Raw genomic sequence first — 10,508 nt, 5'->3', positions numbered from 1 at the left:
CGTCATGTCTGACTCCCAGGAGCCCTGCAGGGTGTTAATTGACCAGAAGTTATGATATGACACGGTATTTTAATTCGCTTGCAGTTCAGATGTAATCCAGTCTATAAATCTGGATGTAATCTAAACTACATTATCTTAAGTTACAGAGAAACAAGTGGAAAACCACTGTAAATTTCTGTCGGTTAGCAATTGTAGACTGTTATCACCGAGGCTGTCGACTGATTTTTTAAAGTAGACCTAGCCCATTTAAGAGAAACACATTGGCACATTTTTACACTAAACAACGCGTGGCCTATCGAACAGTCGTCTCTCAGCTGTAGGCCAGATGTGGCTCTTAGCTCAGAACGTAAACCCAGTGCATTGGCTTGTTATAACAGACCCATGTAGCCTGCTGGAACGCTGTGCCAGATATTCACATTCTTTTGTCACCGCAATGCACAACAAAGGCGTGTGTGCCAAAAGCCCGGTTAGTCTGCTCGGAGTCCGTGACAGTGCAGGTTATACTCCTGTGGTCTTAGCCAGCACATCTGTTTGTCCCCACTTGGTTTGTGTGTGAGGAGTCTTGACGATGTGTCTGTTCCAGAAGGTTCTCCGTGCAGAGGTGCGCGCGCTGCCACCTCGGGATATCAGCCTCCGAGATGGTGATGCGAGCGCGCGACTCCGTGTACCACCTGAGCTGTTTCACGTGCACCACTTGCAACAAGACCCTGACCACGGGCGACCACTTCGGCATGAAGGACAGCCTGGTGTACTGCCGGCTCCACTTCGAGACGCTGATGCAGGGACCGGACTACCACCCTCAGCTCAACTTCGCCGAGCTGGCAGCCAAAGGCGGCGGCCTCACCCTGCCCTACTTCAACGGAACCGGCACGGCGCAGAAGGGAAGGCCGCGCAAGAGGAAAAGCCCGGCAATGGGGATAGATATACCCAGCTACAATACAGGTGAGAGACCGTGGTGCTCAGAACAGGACCTCACATTAAGGCAGGATGAAACCAATACCATACAATATTGGAAAATTATTTATATTGTCCTCCTAGCCCTTCTTTTTTTTTGGTGCAAAAATGCCCCAGACCATGTGCCCTATAGGCTACTTGCAACAGAAGCACACCGAGCTTTTCCCCCTCTGTTTTATGAAATGAAACACTAAACAAATTTTGATGTAAGTTAAAAACCACTTCAGACCACCGAGAGAGCCCAGGTGGTCCCTGGACCCTGGTATGAGAACCTTTGGATGTATTGTGGTTTATATATTTTTTTCTTAATATCAATATATTCGTAGTTACATAGTCATATCCATTTAATTATCCATTTAAAATACGACAGCAGAAATGAGTAAAGTTTAGTCGAATATAAATAGATAAAGTGAATTTTAAAAATGTTTCCATTATATTCTCGCATTTTTAATCCTGACAGTTTCGATGCTCCAGCTGTAGCAGCCATAGGTCTACCTTGTCTGAAATAATGGGTCCACATCTGGCCTAGAGGCTCTGTACATGTACGTGAACGTCCGCAGCCGTGGGCTAATTGATGCACAGCTTTCTGTCCATGCGTCTTTTACGCACCGTTTCTGTGCTTCAAACTGTGGTGTGTGTTGCACGGAGCATGATCGAAACTTGACCTTGCCATCAACCTCTTAATCGACTTGTATAATTAAGACCAATTTAAGTCAAAATAAATAAGTAGAATTTAGGGTGTAAATGTATCTTACGGCTGTTGCGTAAAAACAATTTCTAAATAAATACCAGAATTATGTTTAGCGTGGGCTTGGCTTTTAAAAACTGCTCACTATGTTGTTGTTAAATGTAGGTTTCAGTACAATGTAGGTTTCAATTCTGGTTTAATCGCTGAATGTTATAACTCGACCCCTACCCCCACCCCCGCAGCGTCCCCATTTTGTCGCTTTCTGCGAATTACTGTGCGGTTGACAAAGTTTGTTGTTGTGCGCCAAGTTTCCTCTGTTCCTGGTGAATAGGGAGGAATAATGGCGATGTGCGCGTTAATTGTTCTTCGTTAATTGAAAGTGACTTTGGAATCTCTGGCCTCCCGTGCGGCGGCCAGCACGGTTCTCAGGGACCCAGCAGCGCCGCGCACAGGGGCCTGCTGCATGGCACAGGCCGGGCCCTGAACGCAGCACTGTACAGGCAGCGCTCTGCTTGAAAGAGTTTAGTTTGTTATTCGTAAACACAACAGCAAGAGATTGAACAAATCGTAATGTTTTCATGGATGCCTTGCAAGGAAAATATTCACTGCAGGGCTGAAGGTTTTTCTTTAATAAAGAATTTAAAAATAATATGGTCACAGTAGGTAAAAAATAAAATAAAATCCCATAGCAACAGAGAGTGATATAAAATACAGGAAGAAGATGGCCCTGTGAACTCATTATTAAGCACTACAGCCTCACTGGGAGTATTTTATTTATCATTGGGATATTTAAATTGAATAAAATAGAACAGAATATTTTCTGACTTAAAAAGATGCTTTTTGGCTGTAGGTGCTAAGTAAAATTCCTTTCTGGTTTGTTTTATAAATGATAAGTGTTCTGATTATATGATGGGTTTATAACCACCTTAGAACTAAACTAAAAATACAAATAAAAAAAGAAAATATAAAACTAATTAGAACAGGAAACAGCTGAATGACTTAGTCTTTGTTTTCTGTTTCCACACTGCTCCTTTTCCTTTGTTGTGCTGTATTATCACAAACACACCAATTATGCCTTCAGTTACAAACTGTTCTGGTTAATATATCATTCCGCTGATCAGGAGAAGCACATTCATGACAAGTAGGAAGAGGTTTTGTCTGACGTTTTGTTTCTGCTTTAGGGAGCACATTCATGTTTGTTTCCACCAGGGAAAGGTGGGAGTCTACTGAGTCTTCCACAACACTCTGTAAACTTTGGTCTTGTTTGGATATAGAGACCCCTAGTGGGTAGTATCTAGAGAAACACAATCCAGTGAAGACTGGAACTGAACACAAATGTCACTGATCCTTATATTAATAGTTCATATAAGTGTCACAAGAAAATTGAACAGAAAACCTATTTTAAATGTGAAATCTGTACCTTCCTTTTTCAAAATGATTTGTAATTTAACCCAGTGATTAGTGGTGGAGTGTTTGTACTGCATCTGTATAATGACCTGCTGGTATATTTCCTTTGGTATTTTATCAGCCACAGAGAAAAACAACCGCTCAACATTTTGTTTACAAGCAGACAAGAAAATGAATTCAACCTATTATATAATTTGGCAATGTCATTCTTTGCTGTCTGGCGTTCTTGGCATCTCCAGTCAAATAAGAGATGAGATCTTATAACATCTGTTAATACTAAACTCTCTAAAAATCATCTAAGCTGATCCAGTTGACGTTACTAGTATAGGCTGTCTTTACTGCCTGATTTGGCTGAAACAACATAAATGTTCAACAGTCCGCCTCGGGAATTTTCTGTGTACATGTAGTCCTGTGATAAAGGTTTCAGCAGCAGTGTTTAGCCACGAATGCAGTGGATCTGTTTTTGTGTATCACCATCTTTAAGTATTTTGCACACTCAGCTGCTGACAAATGAGACCCATTAGGCCTGTTAGTCTTTGCAAACACAAGCAGAAATAATTTAGCCCAGTCCCAGGGTATGGTGAAAATGCATTATTATTGCTGTAATTTTGTAATCTAGGTGCATGTTTATATTAAAAATCCAATAATGAGAACATCCAGTGTGTTATGTATCAAGGTGAGGTTTACTTCTGGTACAGTAGGTACATATTCTAATTATGTAATGTGAATATGAAAAACTTTAATTATTTACCATAATAATACAGTATGTATGTATGAATTTATTACACATTTAAGTTCATATACTGTGTGACATCCTTGATTTTCTCTGCAAACCTACTTCTTTATAGTTGTAAAGTTATCATTGGAAACAGAAGTTTAAAGTAAACTAAATCATTTGCAAATTTTTTTCCTGCTGTTGCTCCTATTGGACTTTGAGCCTCCCCTGTCCTGTGCTCTCTACCCTGTCAGGCTGTAATGAGAACGACACCGATCACTTAGACCGGGACCAGCAGGCCTACCCTCCAACGCAGAAGACCAAACGCATGCGGACGTCCTTCAAGCACCATCAGCTGCGGACAATGAAATCCTACTTTGCCATCAACCACAACCCAGATGCCAAGGACTTAAAGCAGCTGGCTCAGAAAACAGGCCTCACCAAGAGAGTTCTGCAGGTAAGCACAAAGCCATTTTTCTTACTGATCTGATCACCCCATATCCTTGTCTGCCCCCCACTCCTCCTCCATATCCCTCTCATTTCACACCAAATCTGTCATTGAAGTCATCTTTTTTGTTTTTGTTTGGTTGGTCCATTTAGTCATTAGATGTATATCCAGGGGTTTTTATCTGACACTTTGTATATTGTTAAATGTTAGTATTTTGGAAAAGAAAGGAGAAAAGTAGTTGTTAAGCTTAAGCTTGAAACTTAAGTGTAAAACTGTAGCTAGTATTAATAATAACAAGAGTGCACATGTCCTTTTTATCTGTGGAACAGAGAAAGGTGTAATTCACCTCGTGCAGATAAAAAAAAAAACAATTAAAATGATAGGATTATTGTTCTGATTTGTTATAAAAGTCCACATTCTTGTATTCAGTGTTCAGGAGTTAACTGATTCATTGTTATGTGCCCCTACGCTCAAAATAATGTATGAAAAATGCCATAACAATTTACATATATATGGCAAGGACAACTTGATGCAGTGATAGCTGAGATCATTTGATATGTAAACTACTGTACAAATGATTCTTTTTAAAAATTAATTAAACAAACAAAGTAAAAACCACATTGGGATTGGTTTGCAGGTTTGGTTCCAAAACGCAAGAGCCAAATTCAGAAGGAACATTTTGCGACAGGAGAATGGAGGTGTTGATAAGGCTGATGGCACCTCACTCCCTCCACCCTCATCCGACAGTGGGGCCCTGACCCCCCCCTCCAGCGCTGCCACAATAACAGACCTGACAAACCCCTCAATCACTGTAGTGACCTCTGTCACCTCTAGTTTGGACAGCCATGATTCGGGGAGCCCTTCGCAAACTACCTTGACAAACCTTTTCTAACAAGCTATCTCTAGCAAACTGATTTTTATTTTATCTGAGTTTTATTTGTTTATTTTATTTTATTTTATTTCCTCAATTTACATTTTATTTTTTTAAGTGACTCCTTTAAATCAACCAGAGACAGCTCCTTGGAACAGAAAGTGCTGTACTGTGTACACAAACAAGAACACCAAGAGCAAGATCAGCAGCAACCACATTAAAACACAAGGAAATCATTTTATTGTGTAGCATTTGAAACCGCATGGCAGCCGTGTCTATAGTTGACCTAAAGTATGCAGAGATTTTGGATGGGACATTTTCAAAATGAAGGCATTAGAAAATTGTCATGAATTCACCAGTTTATTGGAAAAAAATGACTAAACTTGAAGCTTGTCTGGAAAATTTTATACTTGATTTGACTTTATCTGTACATTTTGTATTGAAGTATGATAAAATGAGCCCTTCCTAATTTATCATTAATTGGTACATTTTAAAATAATATGAAGATTTTGCCCTCAGACACCTATATATGTATGCACTGTGTTCACACTATCCAGTTTAATTTCTGTTTTGGAATAATTTGAGAAATAAACTTGTAGAATGTTCTGTATATGGGTAACTCCAGAAAACAGGCTTTAATTATTTCCGGGCGTTTGTTGGGATATCTCACAGAGCTACATGTAGAACGTCTAAATTTCATGATAAGCACCCAACCATTGCAGCTTATATGGCAGGTAAATGCTGAAACCACTTATATTTTTCGTCTCGATTCACACCACTATTTGGAAAAAAGAGAGCAAAGCAAATCCCCCAATCTGTACAGTGGTAACTGTTCAACATGCAGCCCAGTCACATTGATAGAAATAAGCTGATAATTAGAAAACAGCAAGAGAAATTTGGACTGGGGAGTAGTTTATGGGCACTGTTATAATCGGCTGTTTTTATGACAGAGCACTTTTTTTGGATGTGTTGGCCTCATAGATTAACCGTAGTCAAATGGATAAATCCTATTAAACATATCCATAGATCCACAGCTAAACTCAATTGCACAGTGACAATATACTGCCCAATGAAAAGTGCATTATTGTTTTTATCATGTTGCTCAGGGTAATGACGTGATTTTTAAAAAAGGGAATAGGAGGAGGGGCGAGAAGTGAAGTGGTCTTGACGTTGCAGACTAGATTTGTAGAGCTGACATGAACATTCAAATGACCTCAGATAGGTGGAGTTGTGAGATGCAGCCAGTGGGAAGTCATCGTCCATGTGTTCTCCTTTTTGGCCATATTTATACTTTCTTTAATGACACTTGCCACTGAACAGACCAAAAACATGTTTCTTCTGGCTGAAAGAGAGAGAAAAGAAAGCAACAAATCTTCAATGGAGTCGATACATTTCATTGTGAGCGTCACAATTTGTTCTATTGTAGAACAAAGTGGTACTCTAGATCTACTTAATGAAGTAGATGCCTAACTCAGTTCTACTATGTGCCTTATGCTATAACTTGGGAGAAAGTTTGTGAAATTCAGGATATATGTGTTCTTTGTTAACTGACTCACATCCTTTTGACGCCTCACTAGTTTTGTACTGTTTTGCATCTTATTTCCGAAGATCTTTTTATGGTGTATCCTGTTAAAAAGGGGGCAGCGATGTCATAGAAAGCATTTGTGCACTCTTTCAGATATAGTTGGGTAATCCAAGAACCTTATATATTGATCTTCGTGTTAATAGTTGAGTACAGTAAGTGTTCTATCAAGATTGTCCATGTTTCCCTGTTTCTTGATAAAGATGGTGTATAGAAACTATTTCCCCTTAAATATTTATGGACCAAACGGTTGTTATATTATCTTATTAAATTTGTGTGAATAAAAAAATACTTTGCTTTAAATGGGTTTTATTTTTCATTACACTTGCCATTTTTGTGTTCTTTCTTAAATGCAATTTTTGTTTATCACATCAAAAAATGAGCCAGCATCCAGTTATAAATGCCAAGTTAAACGTCCTCATTTTTGCTTCCATTTTTAATTTCTATTTTATGATGTTTATGGTTTTTAACGTAATGCCCCATGGATTTGCATCTAAACCCTGCAGTCAAAAATATGAAATTGCTTTTTAATGCATGAACATTTAAAATTTAAATCAAATGAATGCTGCAAAGCACATATTGATATATATCTATATACATATATAGTATATATTTTTATGCATAACATATTGGTAAACCTAAAATGAAGTAAGAGTTAATGCAGACCCCATAAAGCCAGGTTGCTCTGTAGTTAATATATTCTTACTCTATCGTTTCTTTCAGGGAGAACAAATCTTGGGGCATTACAGCCATACATCCCGACGTTTGAAAATTCCCTAAAGTATTAACAGAAGGGGAAAACTTTGATGGGAATTCCTCACCATTGAAGACAAAGACAGTATTAGGATAAGCTGATAGCATATTACAAACAAATGAACAACCAACACAAAATCTGTTTCATTTACAATTGTACCACAGCTGATTTTTTTAAAAGTTTGTCCTGAATATTTGAATTCATCAGCTTTGGAGACCTCACGATGTATGATATTTATGATATCAATATGAAAAAAAAATCTGTTTTGGAAATGCACAAAATGCTGATAAAATATATTGTAACATTGTAAAACTAAAAACTCAAAGAACAGGATGTGATTAAAAGACGGCAGGCGTCCAACATGACAACAGTGTGAAACAGAGACGGTATGGATGTTACTGGTATGAACACACACACACACACACACACACACACACACACACACACATTACACACAGCCTTTTTCCCACTGCCTTGATCCTATGTAACACAATGTTTACATTCTCACAATCCTCATTCTCCATTATACACACTGTCACACACACACAAACACAAATGCACACACACGCTGCTGCCCCTGTGCACCCCACCCAAGAATCGGCTTGCTAAATGTAAGTTTTCTTTTGTCACAAGTGTCATTTCGTAAACACATGGCCTCCTTGAAACTCGGCAGCAGGATGCCCATCAAATATGATGAGTATATGAAGAGGACTGCAGAGCTGGAGCTTTGCCATCTGGCTGTACCGAGGGAAGGAAGTGAAAAAGAAAAAAATAAAAGCAGATAAAGAAGAGATTCTCATTTTGCATGCGCCTCATCATCTTGTTAACATTTTCCTTGGAATGTATATTATTTCCTTTGATTCACTGTATGATTTATTGTCAGCTGCAAAATAAAGCCTATGAAAATCATGTCCCTGATGCTCATATAGTTCCTCAAAGTGGAAAAAAGTGTAACTGTGAGGACAAAGATAGTATTACTTTAAGTTTATTTGTTCTTGGCATTCAGCTGTAAAGGGTAAAACACGATTGGTTCCTTACCTCATTACTGTCGATATTTGTAAAAGCAAAATATCTGTAGTGCATGTCATAACATTGCTAAACTTTTCTTCTACGCCTAAGATTTACTCTCTTATAGACTGTATCACACTTGGCATTGTCTTTGCTATTTATAGTTTACAAAAAAAAATTTTGGTTCTATTTCGCAAACTCAAAAAGTAATCTGAATGTATAGATACACATTAAAAACAATCAAACAACATTTTATTTACCAGTCTTGCTTGAGTCTTTTCTGACACACATGTAGCAAAATGGTTGGAGAATGCTGTACACACACTGTTACATAGGTAAGAACGCAATTTTTTCATGGTTGTTTTTGCTGCATACTGTCTCCTTGCTTAGTATGAAGGCTAGGTATGTATGCCATGTGAAGAATGTGTTGTGGATAGAGGGAGAAAAGAAAGAAAGAGGAGGGGGAAGGAGACTGAAGCCACATGGGGACCAGTAAACAGGCTGGTGTTGAATTCCAACAATGTGGGAAAAACAGCAAACACTTCAGTCAGTCCATGAGGAACCCTCAGTCACTGGGGTGCCTGTGCGCTGTGGCGGGGGGCTGTGTTCCTCTGGTCTGACGGGGAGGACAGTGGGCGGGTTGACACCGCAGAGCTACAGGAAGCAGGGCTGGAGAAGAAACACAAACAAACACAGCCAGCCCTGTTCAGTCATGGAGCTGCAGGATGAAAATTCTGGACAACATCATGGCCCCGTGTTGACAAGAATTTCAGGGGTTTGCTGCCGGGCTGTTGGTGACTGGAATGCACAGTGTTGCAACATTTGTATGCGGATGTGTGTTTGTATGAGCAAAGCCAGATAAGCCAACTTCTTCCCAACAGATTTGCTTCACCCTTTTCCAGGTATTCTGTTCTTTATTTTTAAAGATATATTTTATGATAGGAAGACAGGGAGAATTGAATGATGCTCCCTTGTGACTATATTGCATCCAAGCATTTGAGCATCAAATGCATTTTTGGTTCATAAACTTACAGTAAAAACTATTAAATCTACCTGATATCATAATGACATAAACCCACTTTCAACCTGTGATCCTTATGCTCACATTGATATCAATGTAAAAATGTGTGTTGTCTGTGAGTGCAGAGACCTCAAAAGTTAAGGAAGGACAGTTTCTGCCAGCTGACAACCTCCTCCACCTCCCTTATCTCCTCCTCCTATTAAATGACAGCCTCTGTGTGCTATGACTGTACAAAAACAATGTTGACAATGCTGTATGTTTGCTGTCACACGAGCAGTTTGTTCATAAAGCCTGGGTGATCCTGATATATGTGACACTTATTTTAAAAAAAGAATTGCAATGCTTTCCCATATCAAGTTCAAACACTGAAGTTGTCCAGTATCTAAAAACATACACCAAGTACAAATATACCCCACTGCATTTATAGACATTGTGGGTGTGACGTTAATTTTAGAAACAGCTTGTTTGAAAAATGTAAACATAGAGATGTCTGAATACTTTAACTGTATTGACAAGGATTAAGTAGATTAGACTAGCTCAGATAGTGCTTCATATGTTTTAATCACATTTAAGGCCACAAAAGACATTGTAAATGGGGAACCAAATCTGGGAGCAAAGCAACAAGTGTATAGTTATTTTCTGATTACCACAGAACAAAGTTGTACTCACTGTGGTTGGCAACACCTGTAATTCACCCCTCAACTAAATGGAGAATGAGTTCCCTACTGAGTGATCTCTAAGCACCAGGAAAGTGAGTCTCTGCAAGGACACACACATACACTGGCATACATACATTATCACACACTGCACACACAGTGATGGGTGACAGGGTCAAAACAAAGTATGAAATGATCACTCAGGCATAGGCCACATGCGCAGTTCATATAATTCTCTGGTAGTGTTGTTTCCATTGTCACTGCTTGTGCAGGTGTGTGTGTGGTAGTCTGCCAGTTCTGCCTGAGTTCCCACCTCTCATTGCTAGGCACCTATTTAACCTCACCACAACCACACACACCACCCTGCTAACACAAGTACACACTGGCAGCAGGGCACACACATA

The 10,508-nt window shown here is 39.2% G+C and overlaps 1 protein-coding gene across 4 annotated transcripts in view; it reads left to right on the top strand.

Moving 5' to 3' along the window:
- Positions 1-8,658, top strand: part of lhx9 (LIM homeobox 9) — a 13,800-nt gene extending 5,142 nt beyond the window's left edge. For 2 of the 4 annotated variants that reach the window (XM_020612101.1, XM_020612100.1), the window contains 3 exons: positions 584-942; positions 4,019-4,221; positions 4,850-7,127. In XM_020612101.1, the coding sequence (XP_020467757.1) occupies positions 584-942; positions 4,019-4,221; positions 4,850-5,104 (817 nt within the window). In that variant the 3' untranslated portion in view covers positions 5,105-7,127. Of the gene's footprint in view, positions 1-583; positions 943-4,018; positions 4,222-4,849; positions 7,129-7,388 lie in introns of those variants that run through there. The other 2 variants (XM_020612103.1, XM_020612102.1) reach the window with 2 other exon arrangements.
- The last annotated feature ends 1,850 nt before the right edge of the window (positions 8,659-10,508 follow it).

Source organism: Monopterus albus, unplaced genomic scaffold, assembly GCF_001952655.1.
Source record: "Monopterus albus unplaced genomic scaffold, M_albus_1.0 scaffold120.1, whole genome shotgun sequence".
NCBI lineage: Eukaryota > Metazoa > Chordata > Actinopteri > Synbranchiformes > Synbranchidae > Monopterus > Monopterus albus.
Note: the sequence above shows the minus strand (reverse complement) of the source record. Positions and strands in the feature narration are given on the sequence as shown.